Source organism: Orcinus orca, chromosome 14 (assembly GCF_937001465.1).
Source record: "Orcinus orca chromosome 14, mOrcOrc1.1, whole genome shotgun sequence".
NCBI lineage: Eukaryota > Metazoa > Chordata > Mammalia > Artiodactyla > Delphinidae > Orcinus > Orcinus orca.
Window position 1 is genome coordinate 10,604,989 of NC_064572.1, and position 13,897 is coordinate 10,618,885.

The following is a 13,897-nucleotide window of genomic DNA, read 5'->3' on the forward strand; positions in this document are numbered from 1 at the left end:
GTGGAGAATAGTAGTCTCCGAGCCTGACCTTGGGCTTAATTTCAATTTCCCCGAAACCTCTCGCAGCCCTGGGCTGACTCCGCCTCCCGGGACACAAGGGCGCGGCACACCCAAAGCCGCATAGCGCGAGCCTCGAGGGCTGCCTGAGGCCCTGGAGGCGGGGCGGGCCGGGTGCGGTGGGCGGGCCCTGGGGGCGGAGTGGGCCCAGGTGAGGTGGGCTGTCCCTGGAGGCGGGGCGGCCCCTGGGGGAGGGGCGATGCGGGGCGGGCCCGGAGGGGGCGAGCGCAGGCGGTGTCTGGCCCAGGGGGCGGGGCGGGCCCAGGGGGAGGGGCGAGGCGGAGCGGACCTGGAGGGGGCGGGCACAGACTGTGTCTGGCCCAGGGGGCGGGGCCGGGGCGGACCCGGGGGGCGGGCTCAGGCGGCGGCTAGGCCAAGCGTGCTGCAGGCCGTCCGCAGGCCCAGCGCGCCACCATGGAGCGACAGCCCCGGCGGCCGCTGGGACCGCTGCAGCAGCAGAGGCATCCGAGGAGGAACGGGGGCTGAAGCCGTGGCCTCCGGGTAGTGGGCCCGTGAACACCCGCCGTCCCCGAGCCCCGACTCCTCCTCCCTGCCTTCCCGGGCGCAGGCGGTGACCCTGCCGGACGATGCGCGTCCCCGGCCGCCCCCGGGGCTGAGCCCGCCGCCCCGCGCTCGGCCCTCGCCCTCGCCGTCGTCCTCCATGGCCTTACCGGGCGCCGAGGTCGCGGCTGACAGGCCGGGGTCGCCGGCGCCGGGCGCCCCCGCCGGCTCCGCGTCGTCGTCGTCCGCCTCCTCCGGCGGCTCGGCCTCGGCCTCGGCCTCGGCGGGAGCAGGGCTGTGGGCCGCGCTGTACGACTACGAGGCGCGCGGCGAGGACGAGCTGAGCCTGCGACGCGGCCAGCTGGTGGAGGTGCTGTCCCAGGACTCCGCCGTGTCGGGCGACGAGGGCTGGTGGGCCGGCCAGGTGCAGCGGCGCCTCGGCATCTTCCCCGCCAACTACGTGGCGCCGTGCCGCCCGGCCACCCGCCCCGCGCCGCCGCCCGGCCGGCCGCCGCCGCCGCGGCCCGGCTCGCCGGTGCACGTCGACTTCGAGAGGCTGGAGCTCCAGGAGCTCATCGGCGCTGGGGGTTTTGGGCAGGTGTACCGCGCCACCTGGCAGGGCCAGGAGGTGGCGGTGAAGGCGGCGCGCCGGGACCCGGACCAGGACGCGGCGGCGGCGGCCGAGAGCGTGCGGCGCGAGGCCCGGCTCTTCGCCATGCTGCGGCACCCCAATATCATCGAGCTGCGCGGCGTGTGCCTGCGGCAGCCGCACCTCTGCCTGGTGCTCGAGTTCGCCCGCGGCGGAGCGCTCAACCGCGCGCTGGCCGCCGCCAACGCCGCCCCGGACCCCCGCGCGCCCGGGCCGCGCCGCGCGCGCCGCATCCCCCCGCACGTGCTGGTCAACTGGGCGGTGCAGATCGCGCGGGGCATGCTCTACCTGCACGAGGAGGCCGTCGTGCCCATCCTGCACCGGGACCTCAAGTCCAGCAACAGTAAGTAAGGGCGGGTGGGGTGGGGGGAGTGGAGGGGGAGCGGAGGACGCAACCGCGCCCAGCGCAGCCCACCTCGGTGCGGGCGCTGGGCGGGCTCCGCGGGGCCAGGTGCTCGGGGGAAGGAGGCGGGGCTCGGCCTCCCGACGCCGGCAGCCCCTCCTAAGCCGGCCTTCCGGGGCTCAGAGGGCCCTCTGGACCCTGGTTACCTGCTTTGGGGCAGGTGATACACTTACCTTGCCGGGTTTCTTTCAGGTGCCTTTTTTAGAAAGGCAGATCAGACTTGCTTGCCGAAGACACAGTTGTAAAATATCGGGGCTTTCTGGAAACCTCACGGTGCTGTTCGGCCTTTGGGTACAATAAGTGGTTCGGATAGAACTTTGCAAACCGAGGCCGTCCTCGGGAACCCATGGCCCCCGTCTTGCCTAGTGGCCTACATCAAACTGCCCTTTGCTTCAGCTTTACAAGCACTGTGTTGAGGTCTCTCGTTTCCCGCTTTAAATATGGCTTCGTGTCCTTTGACGTTAACAAAGAGTTTTCATTCAGATGTCTCTGCCCATGAAGTAGGTTTTCATTATTGGTTCGGTGGCTTGAGTGTTGGTGAATAGTCTTCAGACCCAGAAACACCATTTGTGCCATCATGCACTTTGGGGTGGATTTCAGAGCAAGTTCATTGTCCTTGTGCAGGTACTTGAAATCCTGAAGACCTGGCCTATGTCATTCACTTTGTTTATAAATCAGGGTGCATTTTCCAGATGTCAGTAAGGAACTGACAAATGAACTAAACACAAATCCTATTAAGTTTCATCGTATAGAAGATATAATAGCATTAGCTGCTTAAAGTTTGTTCTTCAGTATTGCAGATCACTTCACATTCTGAGTGTCCTGTCCATGGATCCCATAAGCCTGTCTCCCCAGTGAAGTCCTGTGAGCCTTTGTCTGCCGGAAGCTTGCTGTAGAACCGGGTATTTTAAGGACAGCAGGAGCATTCTGCTTGCTCTGGTTGTTCGCAGTTGCCACAGTTCTGTGATAGACATGGAACCCGGCCTTTCACAGACCTACTCTGTTTCAGGACATCGAATCACCAACACAGGGACTTCTCTGGTGGTGTAGTGGTTAAGACTCCAAGCTTCCACTGCAGGGGGCACGGGTTCAATCCCTGGTCCTGGTCCAGGAACTAAGATCCCACATGACCTGGGGCGCAGCCAAAACAAAAACAAAAAAAATCACCAACACAGGCAAACTCTTTGGGTTGGACTCGTCCTTAGATGGAAGAATTAAAGGGTCTGTAACTATTACTTTTGCATTGTGCTTAGGCTGTTTCATAGTAATGCTTGAGGTCCATGTGACCTGTTCACAAAGAAGAGCAAGTTTGCTAGTGTTTGTAAAAGCATAAGGAGGCTAGATTAATCCATGTTCCAACGTAGAAGTGAAAAACTTTAAAAGGACTAATACTGTTAAATAGTGAAAAGAAATAATATGACCCTGGAATAATAACGTGGTTAAATAGTTTTTATTGACACCAGAAAAACTTGTAGGGTGGAACGAGTAGACTACTGTGTCTCTGGGAGATATTATGTAATCTGAAGGTGATTATATGCTGCAACTTCGTTTTCGAAAGACTTTTCACCCTCAGAATAAGTTGCCAAACTTCCTGGAGCATTTTAATTTCTGTAATTGTCAGGCAGGGTTGCCTTTGCACTTGAAGTATCGTACTTTTTAAAAAGACTTAATTGGCTAGGTCACTCACCTAGCCAAATGTCTGTTACGATATGACCACTTTTATAGTTTTTTGATTTCTACAATGTAGCATTTTGAATGGGGCCTAAAAGGTGCAGATCACAGCATCTAGCACATTGCCTTATCTTGGATCTGGCGTTATTTATTCAATGAATAAATGCAGATACTTTGGGACCCTCTTATGATATATGAAGCCATAACTTCTTTTATTTTAATTTTTTAAAATTAATTAATTTAGTTAGTTTTGGCGTTGGGTCTTCGTTGCTGCGCGCGGGCTTTCTCTAGTTACAGCGAGCAAGAGCCACTCTTCGTTGCGGTGCGCGGGCTTCTGATTGCGGTGGCTTCTCTTGTTGTGGAGCACAGGCTCTAGGCGTGCGGGCTTCAGTAGTTGTGGCACAACGGGCTCAATAGTTGTGGCTCGCGGGCTCTAGAGCCCAGGCTCAGTAGTTGTGGCACACGGGCTTAGATGCTCTGCGGCACGTGGGATCTTCCCAGACCAGGGCTCGAACCCGTGTCCCCTGCATTGGCAGGTGGATTATTAACCACGGTGCCACCAGGGAAGACCTGAAGCCATAACTTCTTGTTCAGACTGTTTGAGTACAGCAGAGACTCTATTACAGTGTATTTTGTTTGACTTCATTGGTTATTTGCTAATGGTGGTAGTGAGTTAATGATAATGTAAACAAGGTTTTAAAAATCAATGTTGAATTTTAGTTTTATTCTTTAGTCTACTCCTGTAACAAAGAGCCAGTATAGGACTACTTGGACCCGAGCTAGTAGAAATTATTGTTTAAAGCAAATGTTTAAAGTTATCAAAGTAAGATATGGTTCTCAATATGTTTTCTTTTATCTTTTCTCGTTGGTCTTTTTTTTTCTGTCATATAGTCTGAGACAGTGTTTATGTTGAAATAAAAGCTGATCTTGTGATGGTACAAACAACTTTGTCCCTTCTCTAACAGCAAAAGATTGAAAGTTGAGCCACATTAGCAAGTTTTAAGCATCATTTATGCCGTTTAAATATGCTAGGCCCTGTCACTCCCAGATGCAAAGTAAATAGAAAACGCTTTGCTAAATCTGTATACCACAACTGGAGAGCCAGACAGAGCAACCTTGAGTTACTATGAAAAGGGCCAGTTTTATATGCACTCAGAGCAGAGAAAAATCATCATGAGCTGGAACTCATTTATTCAACAGATTTTGAGGGCCCACCCTGTACCAGGCACTTCTGGGCCCCGGGACACAAGTGGCAAAGCAGATGGCAAACAGTGTCCCCTCCAGCACAGGGCTTAGTCTGATAGGGAAGCTAGATGGCAGTCATGAAAATATCAGGAAGTGCTGTAGAGAAAAGAAAGCATGGTGACGGGTGGAGAGCGAAGGGGAGAAGGATGATGTCTGTGTCTCCAAGATTACCCTGGCCGCTCTGGTGAATGGACTAGTAATTGGCCTGAGTGAAGGCTGGGGAGGTTCTCCAGGCCAGAGAAGACACTGACTTGACTGAGGGCGGTAGCAATGGAAGTGGTTTTCAGGGAAGTTACCAGGACGGAGTGAAAAGAAAATGGTACAGTATGTGAATTGCTGAGGGGGTTTGAATTATTAGAATTTAGTCCTAAGTGTTTTGTTTATTCTGGTGTAGTTCAGGACTGAAAGAAAATTGCATGGCATGATTTATGGTTCCTTTCTTACTAATGTTGCTTACTGTGTTCTACCTTTTTTTTTTTTTTAAAGCAGAAAATAAACGTTCCATGACAAACTGAGCCAGAGACTTTGGTAGCTGCTTATTTGTGTACTTTTTATTTGTGATTAAGCATCTTTTTATCCCAATTTTTTTTTTTAGCCCTCTGAGAGTAATTATTATCTATATAATTATCTACAAGGACATCTACAGTCTATAAATAGACATAGTTATACTTATTATGAAATGCAATTTAGAGCTTTTGCTAGAACGAACTACAAAAGGAATCTAAATTCTGTTTTAGCTTCTCTCATTAGGGCAGTGTTAATAAAGGAACTATTTGAGAAAATTATAGCCAACGTGATCTCCAGATAAGGTGCTTAAAAAGCTCCTAAGAGTGATCCGGAGGAGCTATTAATTACGCTACTATCAGTTAAGAGAAATGCGTCTTCTCCCTTCTCCTGTCTGTGCAGCTTCATACCACAGCCTCTTCCTATTCCAAGGGTCCAGGGAGATCAGTCCGGAGAGCGCAGTGGTGACAGAGAGCTAATCAGCTTGTGAAACAGAATTGGCTAAAGATGTATTCTTGAAAGAAGAGCAAGCAGAGCAGGTCACCGCATCTTCCCCTACCATTTTTATGCTTGCATATTAAAAAATAAATAGTCGACTTTTCATTTCTTATAGTTGAAAGGAGGGGCAGTAATTTAGTGCTGGGTTATGCTCACTTTCACTGTGCATCTCTGATCACTTTGTAGTCACTGTCAAGTGCATTAAAGTATAGGAATGGAAAGAGGAGAGGGGAAATCTCCATCATTTCAGAAGACCGTCTGTAATTCCTGCTTTCCCACGCTAGCCTGTGAGGGTTGAACTTTTCCAGAATAGTGCAGCACCGGAAGGAGCCTTGGCTTTGAAGTCAGACCTGGGTTTGAATATTGGTGTCTTCCTCTACAAGCTGTGTGACCTTGGGCAAGTGATACAACCTCCTTGAGCCTGAAAGTCTTGACTGCTGATACTGCAGGGAAAATCTGTTTAATATTTTTTTATCCCTTCCTAGGCAATTGGGTAGATTCCGCATGAAAGTAGGTGGCTTTTTTAGGGGACAGTCAGGAGTCAGGTGTGGCTAGAAAGAAAGCAAGACGGGCTTTTGCTGGGAAGGAGACAGGCATTTAACAAGTGGCCAGACAACATGGCCTTGAATGCCACACTGAGAGGTGTGGACTGTCTCACAGCAAAAGCGAGCCATTGACAGTTCTGAGGAGGAAAGTGCTCTGATCTGCTGTAAGACAAACATCTACAAAGAAAAACATATAAGCTTGGGATAATTTGCTTTATGACTGTATCTATCATAGGTTATCAGGGCAGAAATAGAAAATAAAATACTTGGACATTGGTTTGGCATAAATTATTTCTCATTTATGACCAGAGCCTAGTTTTTATAATCACTGTTTGTTTAATGAACGAATTTAGGGCACCAGAGTTAGAAGATAATGACCAGATTTACTATTAACTCCAAATTTCAGTGTGACTGTCTCCAAACCCTCTGTGGTACTTGAAGGGCTCCCAAAAGGTAGAATGAAGGAGTTTTAGGGGCCAGAAGAAGGGTTCCTGGTGAGCCTGGGCCAACTGTGCTGGTTTTATTTTGGAGACTGAAACAAATTTGTACAACTGACTCTGAATCAGTATGAATTTAGTTATTTTTAAAAATTCATCTTCTTCAAGTATTGCTTTATCTTTAAGTAAATAATAGTAGTAACAGAAACAATGGCTGACATTTATTTAATGCTTACTAGATGCTGGGTATTGTCCAAACTTTATCCTCATTTATTCCTCACAGCGACCTTTTGAGGTAGGTACTTTAAGTATCCCCATTTTACAGATGAAGAAACTGAGGCCAGGGATTAATTGACTTGCTCAGGGTCACTCCACTTGTCAGAGACTTGAATCCAGGGCCTCTAATCCCAGAACTTGGTTACCAGTTCTCAGATGCTTGTTCTCAGAACCCCAAAGAGCTTTTGTTGATGTGGGTTCTAGCTATTGATATTTGCCATATTAGAAATTTAAAATGATAAATCTAAAGGTATTTAATATAAAAGTAACAATAGATCCGTTACATGTTAATGTAGGGGGAAACCCTTATTTTCCAAAACAAATTTAGTGAGGAGAGTGGCATTGCTTTACTCTTTTGAAGCTCACTTTGATGACATAAAGGAAGACAGATGAACATTCACATCTGCTTCTGCATTTAATCTGTCACCACCTTAGGGCTGCTCCGGGTCCCGGGACCGTACTTTGAGAACCCCTAGGCCAGATGGCCCGTTCTGCTGATGGAGAATGGCACTCCAGAGTAGCTGCTCCCACACCTAATGTAGCATCAGAAGCTCCCCATAAACTTCTAAAAATAAAATTCTCTGTCTCACTTTTGGATATTCTGATTTGGTTGCCTTAGTTGGGAACAAGCAATGAATTTTTTTCTAACATTTTATTTTCAAAATCTTGGACTATACAGAGTTGAAGGAGCTTTTAAGTAAACACTTGTGTACTCACCACCTAGATTCTACCATTAATGTTTTACTAAGTTGCTTTAATACAAACCTCACCCTATGCTTCCATCAATCCATCCTGAGCTTGGGATGCAACAAGATATTCTTTTAAAAAGCTTTTGGGTGATTCAGGTGCAAAGCCAAGTTTGGAAGCTGCTGTCCAAGGGACCGGATGTGTGGGTCCATTCTCATGGTTCTCTGGGTTGGTATAGAAATTCCACCATGGCCACAGACTGTATCCCACATCCAGTGAACTGTCTGGTGACATTGGATGGCTGGGTCACAGTAGGCACTAAGTGAGGGTACGGGTGGCTTATTCGGGGCTTGTGTCTCTGGGGAAGGGATTATCCAAGCATTTGTCCCACTGACCTGGGGGGACAAATGGTGCTATTGTGGCATCTAAGATTTGGGCTCTGACTCTACTACTCTCCAGCCATGGGCTCATGGGCCCCGACTTTCTGAATAGGGTGATGTGAGGATCAGTGAGAGAGTATATGCCTGGCATCACCACACTTTCCCCTGCAGGTCCAGATGATAAATGATAAATATGATTGCTTTGCAGACCATCTAGTCTCTTTTGCAACTCTTTAAGTCTCCTGTTTGGCCCATAAGATATAGTTTGCTGACCCCTGGTATTTGTCAAAGTATTTAATAAACTGTAAGCTGCAACCTAAATGTAAGCTGGGGACTATACTCATTTTTACATATGGTTTGGGAGCTCTCTGAGGGCTTTAGATGTTTCCTAATTTGTGTGTGTGTGAACTCCTTGGTACCTCAAAGTTTTCTACAATTCTTTGTAACCCAAGGACTTTATTATTATTCATTCTGCAAAATATAGTGCCACGTGGTCACGCATCTGTTCATCTCGGTTGGGTGTGAGGGTCTGTTAGTTCATCTGGCTCACTTGATCCAGGCCAGCCAGTGGCACAAGGAAACAGGCCTGAGCTTTGTTCCTTTAGGGAGTACTGCCATCTGCACGCTTTGGCAGGTCTACTTGTAACTTGGGTTGATAAATTGAGGGTCAGGGAGAAGGCAGGAGGTACTGAGTTACCAGTTGTAACTGTTTCACTACCAGAGTTCACTACTAGGACATTTTTTTACGCTCTTTGAAAAAGAGCAAATCACTTGCCGTTTGGGGGAAGTATCTTGATTGTATATAGGATGTTGGCTTAATTGACTTTCAGGAGTTATTTTGTTTCAGGTTTTCTGCAAATACTGACTCTAACATCAACTACATTACTTTCCGTTTACTAATATGTTAATGGAGCATGTTATGGAAGATTCCTCCCTCATCAGTTTACTTTGTTCCATACCTTGACAAAATATTGAAAATACTCCGCTGACAGAAATAGAGAGTTAGATTTTCACGCAATGAAATGTAGGAAGTTTTCTCATTAAAACTGTGTGTTGTGTGTGTCCATGAAAAGGTTTGTACCGCGGTGTTTGCTTTTGGTGTTAAGAGCAATGTGAAGCTGTGTTTTAGCTGACCGCGTCTCTCTGGACTTTGCAGAAGTCTCTCTCCTTGTGTTTAGTGAGCTGACTCATTCATTCACATCACAGTTATTTGGTGACTGTGTACTACGTGCCAGGGACGCTCCAGGCTCTGGGTGGTCAGTGGTGAGCAAAGCAGAAGCAAATTCCTCCCCTCGTGGAATTTACATGCCAGTGGGCAACATGGACATTAAAGGGTAAATGGTGAAAGATGTAGTATGGTGGAGGGTGGTAAGTGCTCAGTAGAAAAACTAAAAGTTGAAAGGAGGGTGAAAATGTTGGGGTGAGGCGTTGACGGCTTAGAGTGTATGGCTAAGGAAGGCCTTCCAGAAAAGGAAGCAACACCTGAAGAAGTGGGAAAGTGGGTCCTCTGGGGAGACAAACCTTCGTAGAGGGAACGGAAATTGCTCCCCAGAGCAGGAGGCCGGTGTGACAGGAGAATCATGAAAGGGGGTCACAGGGCACCAGGGAGTCAGAAGGGGGTCAGACCACGCAGGGTCTCGTCAGCCACTGGAGAGGTTTGGGCTGAGGCCCAGGCTCTGAGTGCCATTGTAGCAGATCACACGGCTGCAGTTTTGAGAACAGACGGAGAACCAGGGTGGAGGCGATCACTTGGGAGTTGGCAGCATGTCTGTGGCATGAAAGCCCTGAGATTGGCTGAGATTATCTGGGGACTGAGTGCTCATAGGAAAGACCAGAGGTCAGGGACTGAGTCCTGGAGGGTCACCATCAATTAGAGGCCCCGGAGACAGGAAGGAACCAGAAGAAGGAGCAGCTTAGAAAAGGAGTGAAAACGGGGGAATGTTGTGATGCTGGGGAGCCAGAGAAGGATGTGATTCAGGGAAGAATGATCAGCTGTGTCAGTCACTGCTGATGGATCAATATCCAAATAACTGCTTTGTTGTCGTTATTTCTAAAACAGTCTGTACTGTTGAGGGCACGGGTGAGTCGGTTTTCTATAATCAGTAGCTGACTTGACATGGAAAGGCTTATACTAATTCATCTTCTTCCTGCTCATTCTTGCCCTTCCAGTAGTCACTCACTCATGTAACAACTGTTTATTGAGTGTATAAAAATGGTAGATGGAGCTTCCCTGGTGGCGCAGTGGTTGAGAGCCCGCCTGCCGATGCAGGGGACACGGGTTCGTGCCCCGGTCTGGGAAGATCCCACATGCGGCAGAGCGGCTGGGCCCATGAGCCATGGCCGCTGAGCCTGTGCGTCCGGAGCCTGTGCTCCGCAACCGGAGAGGCCAAACAGTGAGAGGCCCATGTACCGCAAAAAAAAAAAAAAAAAAAAAAAAAAAAGTAGATGCTGTGCAGTAGAAATAAACCAATATTAAACAAATATTAATCGGGTGCAAATTCTTTCCTCCAGTTGCTTACAATTTAGTTAGAGAGGTGAGACCCACAAGTGAGATAAGGCAGTGTTTAAGTGTAGTGATGGGAGTGGCACAGGTTTAAGTGCGTTAGAAATGCAGAGAACTTCTAGTGAGGTTATGAGGAAGGCACCCAGGGGGACATGGTGTTGATATCTACAGGCTCATATAATATTGGAACAGGGAGACAGTGACAAAGCTGCACATTTTGTTTTCTGTTGTTTGTTTTGTTTTGTTTTTACTAGAAGGAGAAAATGAGATTCCAAAGGCTAATGGACTTGAAGGCCGTCTCACAGTTAGTGCTGCAGTGCAGCGAATCCAGGGCTGGTGCCTGGTTGCTTCCCTGGGAAATGGAGGCCAGGTATGGTTTTGCGGAGGATGCAAGGGGAAGGCAGTCCATGCAGCAGGCACCAGGAGCTCAGAGACACTGACGCAATGCTGTGTTTCTTAGAAGTGGCTTTTAATACACAGAATCGTAGAGTGTAGGGTTTTTTTCGGAGAGTCCAGGAAGAGCTGAAAAGATCATGGAGACCGAGGTTGAGAAGGGACTTGAAGATCAGGATGAAGGCCTCCAGAGACTGGTGAGCAGATGAGTGGTGTAGGTGCGGGAACAGACGGAAGAAATGTGAGGAAAATCGGTGCTATTTGGTACACTTAGAAAGTTATCATTTTTTTTCCCTGGAAATGAATGGTTGATTGTTTTCAGAGTTGAAATTCACAGGGTAACCTTCCTGTCTTAGACTGAGACACAGGTGTTTTGTTAGTATACTCTTTCACATTGTTGCTTTTCTCAACTGATTTCTTTCTTATGACCTTTTTTTTTTTGATAACATATTCCTAGTTAAAGGTTAATTAAAATGAACCTATTTGACTCAAGTGGAATTTGGACCAGCACTCCCATAAATGTTGAGGAAATAGAATGGACACGTTGTAATTGCTTTTTAAAATGTACATTATATACTATAGTTCGGAAAATTCCACAGTGAAACTTCAAAGGCGCCGGAAAAATCGAGTGCCTCATGGTTGAATAAGTAGACAAAACACAAGCTGTAGAGGCTGATTGTTACAGAATGGGGCTGACGGGGGTCAAAAATCTTTACGGACGTGGCACAAGCGGGGGGCTGAAACACTGGTCGCTAGGTCGCTAAGGAGAATTGACCATTTCTGTGGCCCAGAAGGTGGATGTGCCCCTCTGAGCGTGGTCATTCCCGGAGGTCCTCTTCCTGGTGAGGTCAGGAGGCGGAAGCACCGCCAGCCTGTCCTCGGCTGAAACCTGGCCAGGTGCCCGGTCACGTGACCTGTCGGGACACTGGCTATTTCTGGTTTCGGTCACTTTGCCCCAAAGATAAGGAATTTGAGGAATTCTGCTGAACACCTCTGAAATGGAATCCAGAACAATGGGCCTTTCATGGAACTCTAAACTTTTGACGTTCAGAGTGTTATTTTAACTTGTTTTCTGTTAGTTGAAAGCTCCCGTGGAAACTTTGGACTCCGGGTGAGGGCAGGTGTTTTAAAGACCGCGACGCAAAGGCTGCTAATACCGCATTCTGCCGCGGCATTGCTTGAGAAATGCGATCAATTTAAAATATTTAGCTTTTCGTTCTCGCTTGGAGTTCCGTTTGTATTTATTTTAGAGTTGCCTTTCTGAGCTTTTTGTTCCTTAAGGGCTGCCAGGCCTTACTTGGGGCCTGGGGACACAGCGTGGTTTTAATGCCCATTTTAATCAGTGTTTCCTCATGCCTTCCTAATTTGGGTGTTTTTCAGGAGGAGGAGATCATGTATGTGAAAGTGTCTTGGAAAATAAAGTTTTATAGAACTGCAAGCCATCTTGATCATTAATTTGGAGTCTTTTTTGGTGGTAAGGATATCATTGTTTAAAAGTGAAATTAGTATGTATTATAAGGGGGAAAAATGTAATACAGCTGATGAAGTAGCTAATCTATCTGTTATTTTTTGTTTCTGTGGCTTAAGTATATAGGGTTTTAAAGGATTAAATATTTATTTTTCTTGATATTCATGAGGCATCAGGACTGAGAAATAAATATTCCTTAAACTGAATGGAAGGAAGGAAAATTCAAAAATTAACAAAATGAAATTTCTGGTTGTTCTGCCCCCTTTTCATAACTGGTAGCTTTATATGTAGCACAGAAGACTGGAAAGATAGTCATGCAGGTGGGATCTGAAGCGTGGCCCTGTATTGTAGCCGTATGATCTGGGATAACATTTCTGAACTGTGAACTGGAGACTGTAATTTCCATTTCATAGAATGGCATGAGGATCCAATGAGATATTATGTGAGTGGAAACAGCTCTACATAGAAGAGGATTAATAAATGGTAGGCAATAATCTTCTTAGAACTGGTGATAATTATTAATAGAAACTATTCCATTGGCCATTTGATGTAGAAGGTACTGCATTAGGTGATTGGGGGATAGAAGGAGGTGCTTGCTCTCCAAGTCTTACAGTTAGAAGATCGCTTGGGGAAAGGAATATCACAACACAGCAGTATTTATTCAGTATTGGCGACTTATAGTAAGTCCCCACTCAGCTGTCTCCTGTTGGTTCTCTCCAGTTGCATTAACTCTGTGACTTCTGTGACTGTCTAAATTGATGATACGAATGTGAATCTATTGCAAAGTGAAATTTCAGGCCTTGCAAAGTGATAGGATTTCCTGTCATCCGTGAAAGTGATTTTGAAGGTTTGCTAAACACACTTTCAAACCCATCAATAAAGGGTGTGTGTAGGTATACGTACGTGTCATCCTTACAAAATGCTTACTGCGTCTCAGACCTTGTTCTGAGCACTTTACATGTATTCATTTCCTCCTCTCTACAACGTTATGATGTACGTCCTGTCATAATTCCCATGACAGGCAAGGAAGCAGAAGCACAGAGTCCAAACCGAGCAGTCTGGCCCTGGAGTGCATGCTTCCATCACTGTGCCACAGCGCCTCCACTTAGATCAGATGATAACTGTCCAGTGGCAGGAAATCAGAAAGGAAGAGCATGGGCAGCTGCATATAGAGAGCTCTCCAAAGGATAAAGAAATCGCTTGTGAAAAATTGATAAAACTGTCACCTGAGCAATGCAGGCAGTAGTTAGGACCACGGACCCAGGGGTCAGACTGCTTGAGTGGCACTGCGCCTCAGCTGCGTGACCTTGGATGGATTACTCAACATCTCTGTGTCTCAGTTTCCTCATCTGTCAAGTACAGATGATTAATAATATCCACCTATAGCACTGTGGTGGGGATTATCTGATCAAAATACCTGTAAGTGTACCTGACAGACAGAATGTGCTCAGTCAACGCTCATTATTCCTATAACATTTGGGCAAGTGGTCCCCCTTAAGATCACATTCCACAGATCAAACATGAAGTGTCTTATGCTAGTCTCCAATTTTGTCTGGATAATTTAGTCTAAGAAACCTCCCACACTTGTTCGTTTTTGTCCTTCTAAGAGTTAGTGCATAGTTGCAACGATGACAAAAATGTTGTTAAATAAAGAATAAAATAAACTGATTTTTATGTTAT

At 47.2% G+C, this 13,897-nt stretch overlaps 1 protein-coding gene across 9 annotated transcripts in view; it reads left to right on the top strand.

Annotated features, from left to right (window-relative positions):
* Positions 1–447: 447 nt before the first annotated feature.
* The window catches only part of MAP3K21 (mitogen-activated protein kinase kinase kinase 21), a 79,871-nt gene continuing 66,421 nt past the window's right edge, over positions 448–13,897 (top strand). For 5 of the 9 annotated variants that reach the window (XR_007471261.1, XR_007471260.1, XR_007471262.1 and 2 more), the window contains exon 1: positions 453–1,550. Coding sequence is in view for 4 of the 9 variants with exons in the window: in XM_033408966.2 (XP_033264857.1) it covers positions 719–1,550 (832 nt within the window). In the remaining 5 variants the exon portion in view is untranslated. Of the gene's footprint in view, positions 1,551–13,897 lie in introns of all 9 variants that reach the window. The other 4 variants (XR_007471263.1, XM_033408968.2, XM_033408965.2 and 1 more) reach the window with 4 other exon arrangements.